Below are 13,251 nucleotides of genomic sequence, written 5' to 3' on the forward strand. Positions count from 1 at the left end.
TGGTTCTTTCAAACTTATTTCAGTTATCAGATGTCCGTTAAGAAATGTAAAGTGATCCAGAAATTGTTTTGGATTTTTAATCAACGAAAAATCACTGGGTTTGTGATAAATTCTGTCCTTGCGATCTTATGGTATACACAAGCTTGCAAAATGTTGGTCCACTTAAAAACCAAATAATTATCATGAGGTGTTCGGTGGGAACTGGGAGAACATTCCTGACTGCAGGGAAACTAGTCTATCAGTCAGACAGTAAACATTGCAATATCTAGGTTGATTTTATTTCATTTTTGCCTTAAAAGGGTATGAATTCTATTTTGTTCAACTTAAGAGCACAAACCCTTTAACAAAAGACGAAAGGATAATATTGAACTACTCCTTACTATTCATACTCCCAACAAGTTCCAGCATTACAAAGTTTAAATTCAGGATAATCATTCTCCCTGATCAGAATATGCCCAATTTCAGTCCTTAGAAATTCACCGGTAAACAGTGGTTCTGCCTAGTGGCTTGAGCAGATGGCCATTGTTTGATGCTGTTTCAAATTGGCATAAATACAGCCCAATTTAAGCTTTTCACCATTTAAAAATCACTTGTGATCCTTGTAACCTGATTGACTGTCATCTGTGAATTTCATTCACAAATCCCAACATTGTTTGCCCTAAATCGTCGTTAACTTTTTCCCAGCCAATGAGGGAGCTTAACTAAGATAAAAAAACCAATCACTTGTATAAGGACACCAAGCAAATATCAGGAAAATGAATGACAACTTTTGCAACTTTCTAAAACCTAGCAACAACCTACTTGATCAACATAACATTGTACTGACTAATAAATCTTGTATCAGTGACGGAATTTTGTTTTTTTGAAATGGATATAGTAGTAATTGAACTTCATGTCATGCAAGTTTGATTTGAAATCATACTTGTAATTTCAAATCAACCCAGTGCTGCACACCTGTTTGATTTTGAGATCATGATTTCAGACCAAATCACACTCTGCTAAGTTGAACTAACATTATTAATTTGACCTATGATGAATGAAGGAACAAGTGTGTAAAAAATCTCCTTTAATTACAAACACCAACCCTAAACAAGGGTCTTATTTCTCAACTGGGAGCTGCTGTTAACACACCAGGACATCCCAGTGACCATTGAACAAAGGTAACTTCCTTAATTCAAATACTTATTTTATTTTGTATCAATTACTGTCTGATTAAAAATCAGAAAATCCAATGTAACTGTCAATTTTTACTTACTATCATGCAGAAGAAAAAATTCATCATGACATTCACAACTGCACCATAACAGAAACTCTGCCTATACAAAAATCACTGAACTAAGGTGCCTAATTTGTCTCCCTCATTAAGCAGATCAAATCCATTATGGTGCAAAAACAAAGAAAAACAAATGACAAATGATGGAAATATTTGACCTTCCACAGCTATCTTCTGCTAGTGTTGTAACAAAAAAACTACCAAAAATTATTCTTTTCCCAGCATTCAATTAATAATATGAAGTGAAAAAGCAAACAAGGCCATAGTAGCAGATAAGTGGAAAATTAGAGAGGTTTGGGTCAGGCCAAAAGTTTTTGGGCTGACCCAAACTTCTCTCATTATTCCACTCCTCCACTACTTTAGTGCTCTTTACTATTAAGCGTCATTTACTGACTGAATTACAGGAACAGGCTACCAAAAGAAAAAGTAGTACTGGTGAGTCCTCAAATTAGTCCTCACTAAAGTTCAGGATGTCAAGAATGATTAATAATGAATATTAACATCATGTGAATAACATAATTAGACAATACAGTAACTTAACAACATTTACCTCTGAAAATCATTATTTTCCTTAAGATTTTACAATGTGTCCACATTGTTTCTTAAAATTATTCAAGAATCCAGTTTGGGTTCTTCCTGAATTTCATTTTCTTAACAAAGAGCTTTCCTATTTAACCATAACATTAAAGTGTTTATAGGGAAAATACTCTAAAAGAATCAGTAAAGGCTGAGGGTGGTTGCAGCTTGATGCCTTCATTAGTATTCAAATGTTGTTCTAGAAAGCAAAGCTTGCTTCACCCTTTGATTCCAAAAGCAAATTCAGTGATATCAGAAACAATAAATAATATACTTGGACAGTATTCTGAGGCCACCTTCTGTTCACCAAATACTTAAGCTGTACTACAATAATAATAATGACAAAAACAATAACAAATAGCTGTTTACTGACTCTCTCACTCCTCAGTTAATTATCATATGCCTCAAACTGGTCCCAATACAGAAGAGAATAGCAAACCATTCCTTGCTACATTACTGTAGTACACTGTGTAATATACACAGCAGTATGTCAGTCAAATGTCAAGCTTCATTTAAAGTTTTCAATTCTAACTGGTTCTGCCTCCCTGAATTCACTTTGTGTAGTGTTTCAGATATGGAACAGTTTTAAAAGAACTCAAGAATTAATTTTTAATTATTGTGAAAATATTAACCATCATATTGGGTATGCATTATGTTCGGTGGTTAGAACTTAGCCATTGTAATCCTTGATAGAGACCATCGCCAGTTGTTGCGCATGATGGCTGCACATGCCAGTTCCTATCTCGGATTCTTGTCAGACCCAGTTTTTCTTGTACTTCATGAGGTTTCATTGCTGAAATAAGAGATTACACATGGGAGTGAGAGACGAAAAAAAAACACTCACCTAAGTAATACATAACTAGCATTGTACTGTGGGTTTGGGACTGAGCCCTGACTATGGAAAAAAGATAATTCACAAAGAGAAACTGACTTTCTTCATCCAGAAGTGTATATGACTGACAATAGCCCATGGGTTTGGGATTGAGCCCTCACTATAGAGAGGAGACATGCTGCCTTTCTCCATTCAGGAGTGTACACAAAAACAGAAGATCGTGAGTCTAGGAGTGAGACTTGATTATTGCAAGAATGAATGTTGACTGAGACAATTCTCTTCATTTACACCCAAGAGTATGTGTGGATGGTCATGAAATGTGAAAGTGGTGCATTAAAAGGGTCAGGGAGTCCCCTAGGATAGAATGGCATCCACTGCTTCAATAGCATGCCATGTAGGATAGCCTGTTGTATTTTGCTTTAAGAATACTGTATTTTGTTTATGACCATAAAAAGAGCTTCTGTTTCAACAACAATCAGCAGTATCTTTTGAATCCTGAATTTAAATGATTTTATATAACATTTCTCCCAAAGAAGGTGTGTGGTACTATGACAGTAGGGGTAGTACAACATGATAATTTGGTTTTATTTTGTCCTTACAAAAATGACAGAGAGACAGCTCTAAAAAGCTGTGACTTTAAATGCAGTCCTAAATACAACCTCTGCAACTTAACTCACCATCTGGTAGATCTTGTTTGTTGGCAAATATTAAAATAATAGCCTCCTTCATGAGTCTGTCATTTATGATTCTGTGGAGTTCTTGCCTGGCCTCATCAATTCTCTCACGGTCAGCACAGTCAACTACAAATATTAAGCCCTGTGTACCAGCATAGTAGTGCCGCCACAAAGGGCGGATTTTGTCTTGTCCACCAACGTCCTGAAGTGAAAGGATTAAAATGTTCTTGACTTACAATACACATACAATAACTTACAGTTTCAAATTTGTATGAAACATCATTACAACCACTGAACCAGACAGAGGCACTTCAATGGTTCCTAAATTATATTAAATTATAGATCACCCAACTCAGCTACAGTAAATTCTTCAACAGAAATATTATCTATGTATGGCTTGACCACAAGTAACATACATTACAAGTAAAATGTTGCACAAATGCACAACAATTGAAAAGCAAGCCAGGAATATTATAGTCTTAAGGAGCAAAAAAACAAATTATACATCCATCACTAATATGTGGGTTTGTACTTGTAGTCTAATATATCTTGAACTAAAACGACAACAAAAAAAACATTTCTGTTGAACGTACAGACCAAAATATGTTGGGAAATAAAATTCACTTAACTACCTGATCATAGCATGTAATCAAATGGGTATGTATCAGCTGTGCACAACATAACTTTCAATAACATTGAAAATTAAGTGCTCCAAACACCAACGATTAACAGCTACACAATTTTACACTTACCCAAACATTGAACTTTACATTCTTGTAGGATACTGTCTCTACATTGAACCCAACTGTTGGTATTGTTGTCACAGATTGTCCAAGTTTAAGTTTGTATAATACAGCTGTATTTAGTTAAGGAATACCAAAACATGGAAGAACAATAATAAAAAAAACCCCAAAGAATAACAATAATATTTTGCTAACAAAGTCATAATATCCTGTTCAAACAATGATAAACAATATCCTCAAATTCTGAAATGTTGGTGGTTTGGTTTGCACAGGTAAAATATCTTTACTCTTTGATGGTTTTTGTTATAGTTTCTAGACCAGTGAAGCACAAAATGTAGAAAATAAAATCCTCCATTGCCAAAAAGTTGAAGGAATGGGAAAAGCTGCTATGAGCAAATCTGCATCATAGCATGTAACATGTCTTCATGATGCATAAATCAGTTACAGACAGAAGATATGGTGCACATCCCAGATCTTTTTTTTTTTTTGGCAACAAATAATTTCTTGAACTGAAGTACCTTAATTTTATATATTTATGCAGTACTTAATCTCTGCAATTGTTGAAAAATGTCAAAATTAAAGACCCTAAAAAAAATGTTTCAACAAAAATTAACCACCACTTGACTTTGTCTGTTCCACACTCATGTGGTTAAGTTCCCGCAAAAATAAGCAACAGTAAGGTTGTTGTAAAAAATTCTACCAAATAGCAACAACCTGATACCACAAAAAATCTCTCGCCTCTTTTAAAAATTTGGCAAAACACTTAACTGCACCATACACATACAGATACTCTGTACATGACAAGTTGTCAAGACCTTATCTAAACAAGGGAAATTCAAATTAAAAATAAAATTGATGAATGAGTAAAAGTATTAATTTTTTTTCTCTGCATGCCTTTTTAGATCTTTTGCTCTGGATCTAAAAGGTTAACTTGCAACTGCATCTTACTCTCATGCCAGCTAATTCCAGTATAACCAATCTCAATCTAGCTAAAACAATTACTTGTTTTTGCAATGTGCAGAAGTCAAATAAAGAAAGAAATAAGAGTCTGGTAGCACAACTGTCCTGCACTGGCTATCTTCATATACCATTACTTACATGACAGGCCAAATTAAACATGCATTTTGATTGCTTCTTTGTTATGATCTATTGGAGGACAGAGGCATAGCTTATGTTACCATTAACAACATTTTAGTTTTAATCAAGTAACACAAATAAATTCTATGTTGCCGAGGGTATGTTCAGTAAAAGATCACAGATAATGTGAAAATGTGGTGAGAAAATCAGTGACACTCTCAGCTGTGCTTAGTGAGCAAATTTTTAGTTAGTGTCACATTTTGACCCTACTGTAAAAACAATAGCCTCCATTTGGCTCAAAGATAGGCACAGGTATTTTTTGCAGATATTACTAGCTCTGAGAGCTTAACTTGAAGAAACTGTGGACTTTGAGAAAGATAATGTCCAAGGACAAATATACAACCATACTTTTACGCTAAATGGAGGCTATTGTGTTTATCATTCTTTAAATATTTTTGCAACATGCAAGAAAAATGTCTGCAAACAGCTTTCTGTTTGATGTATGAGGTCTTTATTTTCCAGTGTTTCCTACCTTCTGCAATGTTGTGAACAAAAAAAAAAATGTCTCTTCTTCAGTACCGATGGCTAAATGCTCTTTAATCTTGAATTAAATTTAATACAAACTCTTTAGTGGTAGGAGATGCAAGTTTTGACAATCAGGGGAAATCACTGGGGGTTCATCCTCAGATAATCCCCAGTTTTAGCTAGGGTGTATGATCATGTCATGCATTTAGACCAACTGCACATGAGAAAAAATATTTAATGCTTTATAATATGAAATAGACGAAAGACAATATGGAATCCATTTGTTAAAACAAAACATACAAGGTCATGTAACATTAATTACAGCTCTCTGGTAGGATACTTGTTTTCCCGGCAGCATCAAGACCGAGCATTAAAATTCTCATTTCCCTGTTACCAAATATTTTTGATAATAATTTCCCCATGTTGACACTTCGGCAGAGCCTAAAAATGCAAAGAAAACAATAAAGTAACCCAGAGCACAGACTAAAGTAAAACTATGGTGCTATTTCCAAATAACTTTCTATTGAGAAAAAGCAGCTGAAGTAGTCATTAAAATTGTTAATGAAAACTCAAAACTTTTTGTTGCGATCTAAATCACACGCGACTACATCGTGAGACAAACGAAAAAACTTAGGTTTTATAGTCGTTAAAAGTTACAACAAAGAAAACGATGAACGGAAAGTTATCCTCAAATCACCAGCCAGTGATTGAAATAAAAGAAGGTTGGATTTATTGCCACAAAAACTATCACGGTTAACTGAGGTTATCTTTCGGACTATCGTACGGTCATAATAAGGAGCTAACACAAAAACATGCAATTTATATCTACATTAATTATTTAATAAAAAAAACCCTGAAATACTCTCTGAATTTATATGTTTTTAAATCGTTACCTTTGAAATTCTAGAATTAATGGTTATTACAAAATAAGTTTGCGAGCTTGCCAAAATACGCTAATGCAAATAGCTGCGGAAGCTAACAAAAGACAAAATCTTGATAAGTAGGTTCATACGCGTACAAAGTACGATTACTGGAGAAACTATTCCAAAAATGAAAATTTTTCAAGTATTTCGTGGCAATAGTGGTAATCTGCTGAAAGAATTTTATCAACGTTGACAATATCAACTCCATTTAAGTGTGACGTAAAAGCGTTCAGGTCTCTGGCTTGAAGTATCATGCGTGAGACAATTTCTATAAATGGCGAAATTAAAGGAAACGATTGAAAAACCTAATGACGTTATTCAATTTCAAATTCTGAGCATAACTGGAAAATTAAGCGTAAAAATTAGTGCCACATTAAAGACCAACAGATCATTATAAAACAAAAGCCCATGTACTGATGTTAAAAACAACATCGACCGGTTTAGACCTTGCCGTAAGCATGCATATCGCTGTAGAGAAATTCGAGGAGAGAAAATTGCTTCTTAAGGAAATAGGATCATAAAATCAGTTATAACACTTACAAGACGACAGGGATTTCTTCATCCGCAGAATAAACTTACAATAAACTTTAAACCAGACTACGCTGGAGATTACTGAATATTTCGGGAACATTTCATAATACTCTCCTTACCGATTAGGTAGCGGGAACTTGGTAGCCCCACACCTTAAATATCTTCAGTTTTCTCCCACGACACAGACTTTAAATGTCTTGAAAAATTCCCATCCGATTAACCCGTTATAATAAATGAAGATGAATTTACGATTTGCGGCGTATTGCTTGTTTTGTATGCCTCACCGAGAGGGCGTGCCGACAGGTAAAGCACAACATGGCTGCCAAGCTCGATAATCTCCGAAGAGTAGCTGCGTGGCTACCAAGCTATTCGCCGATCTGTTATCGAGAAAAACCCGAAATACGAGAATAGTCCAAGAGAAGACCAGAATGACCGACACCAACGAGGTGCAGCGCGCCAAGCGGGTCAAACTAACGGATGAGAATGGCCTGGATAACAACAGCATTCAAAGTTTTCGTGGTTTCCAGCTCATCAAGGTCCTGAACGAAAATGCCAGAAGTAAAACTGTCGCCGTTCATGGTGGGTCGATCTTTTTCACTAAGCATGCAAAATTACCAGAATTTAGTTAACTGTCAGGTAACATAAAGAATATCACCTGTTGACCTTTTCACTATACGCCAGATGAACTTAGGCTTATGATAAACCGGAATGTGATGACAGTTCCCGTTGGTGTATTTTTCTAACGTCCGTATTAATAATTAAAAAGGATGACATGTGCTTCACTTTGTAATATTGTTATATCTCGATCTTTCCTTGATCAGGTTATTGTCATTAGTGATGCTGAAGGCACCACGTGTAGTCTGATTTGATCTTGAATCTTGCGAGTGTTGAACAATTAGACGAGGGTTATTGCAGAGTCCCATTAATATTTGTTTATCAGGAATAAGTTTACAGACAGAATTAGATGAAACAAAGGTCTGATACTTATCTATTCGCAAACTTGGTGCCTGTTAATTAATAACGTGATGTTTATAGCACCACGTGGAGTCCAATTTAATCTTGAATCTTGCGAGTGATCGAGAATGCATGATAGGCATTTCAGAGCCCAATTTGTTTGTCATGAGTAAGAATACAGGCAGAATCAGATGAGACAAAGACCTGGTACCAATTAATCAAAACTAGGTGAAAATTTGAGAAACTATATACCTATCAGACATATAGATTCCTCTGCTCAATAACAGTATCTGGGCAACTGCCCACCTACCCCTCCCCTTACCCAACATTCACCCTAACTTGTTATCAATTGACTGTTGTTGGGTTAGGGGAGGGGTAGGTGGGCAGTTGCCCAGATACTGATATTGATCTGATTCCTCTCACCAGTTATTCTGTAGCATTGTACTTTGACAGTGTAATCAGACACCTGAAATTGAACAGTTAGATCTCACTGAGTATAGTCAAATCTCTCTTAAGCAGACACCCACTGGAATTGAGAAAAGTGTCCATTGGTAGAACTGTCTGCTTGCCAAAAATTATTTCTGAAATTGAGACTGAAGAAAAATATGGTGGAAGTTGGCTTACCAGAGAGTGTTATGTTGGACTCTTATTAATTTAAAAAAAATGGACAAGTTGCTTTCCCTCAGACAAAAAAGGGGAATTGAGAGGAGTATCTGTAAGTAGAACTGTCCACCTACAAGGGTGTCGTCTCGGAGGGTTGACTGTTTACACAAATAGATCCACCAATCAATCATTTACTGTAACCACAGAAACAAACTTACCATCTAAGCTGGGAATGTCCCAAAATGAAGGATTTTGTTTCACGGTTTTCAAATTTTTCAAGTTTTTCATTTTGAGAATGCTCAAAAGCTGTTTTTAAATGTGTTTATTGCACTCATGTCAAATGTTGTAATTAATTAATAAGTATTAAAGTAACAGAATTACAAGCCATCAGCCCTCCTTTCACGCATTTAAATGTCTTCAAAATTGCAATGGTTATAATTAATTGGTATTGGTAACAGGAATTGTGTTGTCCCATTCAATCAGTAATTGTACTTGTAATTCACAATTTAGTCTCCTGTTTTGATCATCAGATTTTGTCAATCACTGTTATGAGTAAAAACGGAATTGGATTCTGCTTTATCCTAACACTGTTAGAAGTGTCACATCAAAAAAAAAACTCCCTCCTCCTCTCTTTCTAAGGATTTTTAAAAAATGTGTAACTGATATTCATGTTATTTACAGGAAAGTTTGGAGAATCAGAATCTGATGCTGTGGTTCTTTTGGAGAAGACACCTTTTTCAGAAGATACCTTACCACAAATGTTGTCTGCAGAAACTAGCGTTAAGATGGAATTTAACAATGATATCTACAACCAGTGTACATGCCAACCACAATCACGTTTCAATACGTTGAAGGGAACAATAATCTACCCAGCTACAGCTAAACATCTTGATAAATTTTCATCCCGAAATGTGCATTTTGTTCAAGAAACTCCAGATGTTTATAAATCAATTACTCTTCCATTTATTGAGGAAAAATCTTTCAGTAATCAGGTATGTGTGATGTTTTTTGGTTTAATTGCTCTGTGATATTTTTGACTCTTTGGTTTTAATTACCAGAGCCTCCACAAATTATGGAAAATCAGCAGAAACATCAAAAACAACAACAATTTTACTTTACTTTAATTTTTTATATGTTATCTAAATAAGGAACACAGACTGTAGCTGGTCACCCAAACTAACTGTTGGGTGAACAGCAATGAAAGTTACTTAATAAGTAGTGAAAATCAAAGCCTGAGAAAAAAATTTCAGGGATGAACCCATGACCTCTGTGATACCGCTGCAATGCTCAACCAACTGAGCCAACAAGCCAATTGGGAGCTGGTAATTTTTTTGTTATGTAATAAACTGGCGTTAAGTGATGAATGAATGATGGACAGTGATTATACAAATATCATACACATATATTTGAACTGTGGATTAATCAGTGAAGATGAGAGTGATCTTTGCTGTAATGAATAGTAATAACCAGTATGGAGCATAAAGCCTGAAAAAAAATTTATTCTTTAATTAAGGAAATAGCCAAATACAAAAGTTTTCTTATATTTGTATTATGTACTATTCTGGGATTAACAATTAGCTTGGATTTGTATAGATATTTTGTTAAAAACTGTGTTTTCAATACTTTTTCTGTTTCTGTCTTATTTTTTAAATGCTAATTTTTTTACAATTTAATTACTCAATTCCTCAAACTATCTCACAAATGCATCCTTAACTTACTAAACATCAACTTACCTACATCAACCAAACTTACATTACTCTAAGAAAACAAAGATATTTATTACTACAATGGTTAATTGCATCTTATAGTTGTGTTAAACTGTTTATAGTACTGACCTAAAACACTTGATATTAAAATTTTGTTTCAGTGGGTGTACAACATTCTTGAAAAAAAGGCTGAAGTGGAACGTGTTGTATTTGAAGATAATGACCCAGAAACTGGCTTTGTTTTGTTGCCAGACTTGAAGTGGGATCTGAAACAGATTGAAAACCTGTACCTGGTGGCTATTGGCCGTAGACGAGGGATTAAATCACTCAGAGATCTTGATAGATCCCACCTACCACTACTGAGGAATATATTGTTGAAAGGACAGGTAACCTAACCTTAACCCTCTCACCCTCAGAAATGATAAACATGTAACTTCTCCCAAAAATGTCCATACTTTATCCAACAAACAGGTAATAAGAATACAAAAAATAATCAGTAATTTCCTAACGTGCTGACAAGGAGAATTTGTTTAGCAATCAAAAGATTCTTCTGTTGGTTATTTGATCATTTCCTTTATTCTCATGACCCTAACGTGTGATTCAGGGGTGATATCCCAGGGAGAAATTTGGTGCTAGTCATTCTTAGGGTTTATAGGGTTAATGCAGAATCCTTTCAGGCCTAATGATCCAACATTTGAAAACTAGTTTGAGTAGACAAATCAACTCCTATGTTGGAAAACTCTTCACATCTTCACATCAGGAATTACCCAAGGAGATGATTAAAAATAATGGATCAATATCAGTATCTGGACAACTGCCCACCTACCCCTCCCCTAACTCAACAACAGTCAACTGATAACAATTTAGGGTTAATGTTGGGTTAGGGGAGGGGTAGGTGGGTAGTTACCCAGATACTGATATTGATCCAAAATAATTATGCAGTTTAGGGGACAGTGCTTATTTACCCTGAAGATGACATAGCATCTAAAAAATTTGATTTTTTTACTTTTTCAATATATTTTTGCCTTGTTAGTAGCTCATTTTTTAACCCTTTAACTCCCAAGATCTCATTAGTAATTTCTCCTTTCTGTCTACCATACAATCCATATGATGTAGTTTGGAGAATTTGGAATTGGATCAACTAATAATCCCCTAGTTGATATTTTTCTTAATTCTCATTACTTGTCTGCTTGATATTATACTGATAGTGTAAGGAGAAATTCTGTCTAGGTCACTAGTGGGACTTAAAGAGTTAAGTAGTTTTATATTAATAGTATTTTTCTCTTTCTTCTAGGAAGCCATATGGGATAAGTATGGTGTTGGTAAAGACCAAATTCAGGTTTATGTTCATTACCAGCCCTCTTATTATCATTTTCATGTACATTTTACTCATATCAACTATGATGCTCCTGGCTGCTGTCTTGGTAAAGCTCATCTTCTGCATGATGTGATTGATAATATAGAGAACATTGATTCCAATTATTACTCCAAGAGGACATTGTTGTGTCTTTTTAAAGAGAATGATAAACTTCTTCATAGGATTCAGCAAGCAAATCATGGTGAAAACCCAGCAGGTGCAAAGGTCTAATGAGGACAAATAACCACAGACTTGTTAGAACTTATTTTAACTGATATATGATAGCTTGGTCTGAGCAGACTAGCCTGGAATGGAGGTTAAGACGAATAAAATTGAAAGGTGTTTTGTTATGGTCTCTCTCTACATATTTCCAGAGGAAAATGTGATTTCTGAAAGTTGCAGCATCAATGCAAATATATCAAACTACGCTTTCGTAGTCTGTCAATATTTCCGTGTAATCTTTATGACGAACAAGTCTCAATAGTACGCTAAGAATTAAGTCGGACGTACAAACATCAGTTTGATCATGCTATATGGTTGGGCTTTCTTGTAGAGATATAATGCTTTTTCTGACTCATAAATTGTTTTATCAAAGCAGCTTCAAGTTAGAGCAGTCCTATCAACAACGACCAGTATGCTATTCTCACCTTTCATGTCAAAATTTCCTTACCGGTAATATAAAAAACCCCTTCCGCCATAAAGATATTTATTTATCCATTTATGGATTATTTATTAAGCTATTTATTTATTTATTTATAAGTTAGATTGGCCACTCATTCAAGGCAAGGTATCCAACCCTTGATGGTGTCGTGTATGAATATCCTTGTGCAGTTAGTGTCCGAATAATGCAAAGCTCCACTACAGGTGAAGGAAGATGAAAGTAGGGTTGCTCACATCGTTTGGGAGAAATCCTCTCTCAGTCAACAATTTCATAACTATTTTATGTCAACAAGTTCATTACTATGTTGTTTACTATACATACAGAACGGTTCCTCTGACACAGGTTCTGAGGAAGGCAAACATTTCTACTCTATTACAATAACATACGCTCAAGACTGCTCAGGGAAACATTACCCCGGAGAAAAAGGCGGTAGAAAAGCGCGAGACTGGGGTGGTAGCTGACATTGTTATGTTTCCAGCCATCATGTAGGGTTAACTGATTCAAACATTTGTGCTATTATTTGTGGGGTAGGGGTGGAGATTCCTCCTTTGACGAATCTGTCTACTCTGCATATCATTTGCAAAAGCATGTGGTCTAAGTCCTCAAGGTCTGCCCAACATAGCACCATTCGTCAGCCTCTTGAGAACCTGAAGGCTTCGAGCAGCTGACTTCGACGGAAAAGAGGGACTACTCGTTCATAAATTAGCGGTGTAATAACTGCTCAGGATGCTATCCTATAAAAGATACCGCTAAATTAACAATAAACGGAAAGGTACAGAACAAAGTTTAAAGTTGAGACAACTTTAAAAACATCCA

At 35.3% G+C, this 13,251-nt stretch overlaps 2 protein-coding genes across 2 annotated transcripts; one reads left to right on the forward strand and one right to left on the reverse strand.

Annotated features, from left to right (window-relative positions):
• Positions 1 to 1,051: 1,051 nt before the first annotated feature.
• On the reverse strand, positions 1,052 to 7,471 carry LOC113666854 (ADP-ribosylation factor 6). Its single transcript, XM_027182650.2, has 5 exons — positions 7,274 to 7,471; positions 6,041 to 6,141; positions 4,108 to 4,211; positions 3,359 to 3,557; positions 1,052 to 2,642 (listed from the first exon to the last, which is right to left on the reverse strand). The coding sequence occupies exons 2-5, from the start codon at positions 6,120 to 6,122 to the stop codon at positions 2,500 to 2,502; spliced, it is 528 nt and encodes a 175-aa protein (XP_027038451.1). The 5' UTR covers positions 6,123 to 6,141; positions 7,274 to 7,471; the 3' UTR covers positions 1,052 to 2,499.
• Positions 7,472 to 7,552: 81 nt separating this feature from the next.
• Positions 7,553 to 12,500, forward strand: LOC113666852 (m7GpppX diphosphatase). The gene is made up of 4 exons (XM_027182649.2): positions 7,553 to 7,733; positions 9,393 to 9,703; positions 10,579 to 10,803; positions 11,712 to 12,500. The coding sequence occupies exons 1-4, from the start codon at positions 7,583 to 7,585 to the stop codon at positions 12,003 to 12,005; spliced, it is 981 nt and encodes a 326-aa protein (XP_027038450.2). The 5' UTR covers positions 7,553 to 7,582; the 3' UTR covers positions 12,006 to 12,500.
• Positions 12,501 to 13,251: the final 751 nt, after the last annotated feature.

The sequence above is a fragment of the Pocillopora damicornis genome, chromosome 3 (genome assembly GCF_964200805.1).
Source record: "Pocillopora damicornis chromosome 3, jaPocDami1.2, whole genome shotgun sequence".
Lineage (NCBI taxonomy): Eukaryota > Metazoa > Cnidaria > Anthozoa > Scleractinia > Pocilloporidae > Pocillopora > Pocillopora damicornis.

Excerpts from the sequence above, each read along its gene's own strand:
- LOC113666854 (XM_027182650.2), bottom strand. The coding sequence starts at position 6,122 with ATGGGGAAATTATTATCAAAAATATTTGGTAACAGGGAAATGAGAATT. Across the intron at positions 4,212-6,040 it reads TGATGCTGCCGGGAAAACAA|CTGTATTATACAAACTTAAA; the intron begins GTATCCTACCAG and ends AACTAAATACAG. Across the intron at positions 2,643-3,358 it reads CAAACAAGATCTACCAGATG|CAATGAAACCTCATGAAGTA; the intron begins GTGAGTTAAGTT and ends CTCTTATTTCAG.
- LOC113666852 (XM_027182649.2), top strand. The coding sequence starts at position 7,583 with ATGACCGACACCAACGAGGTGCAGCGCGCCAAGCGGGTCAAACTAACG. Across the intron at positions 7,734-9,392 it reads TAAAACTGTCGCCGTTCATG|GAAAGTTTGGAGAATCAGAA; the intron begins GTGGGTCGATCT and ends TGTTATTTACAG. Across the intron at positions 9,704-10,578 it reads AAAAATCTTTCAGTAATCAG|TGGGTGTACAACATTCTTGA; the intron begins GTATGTGTGATG and ends ATTTTGTTTCAG.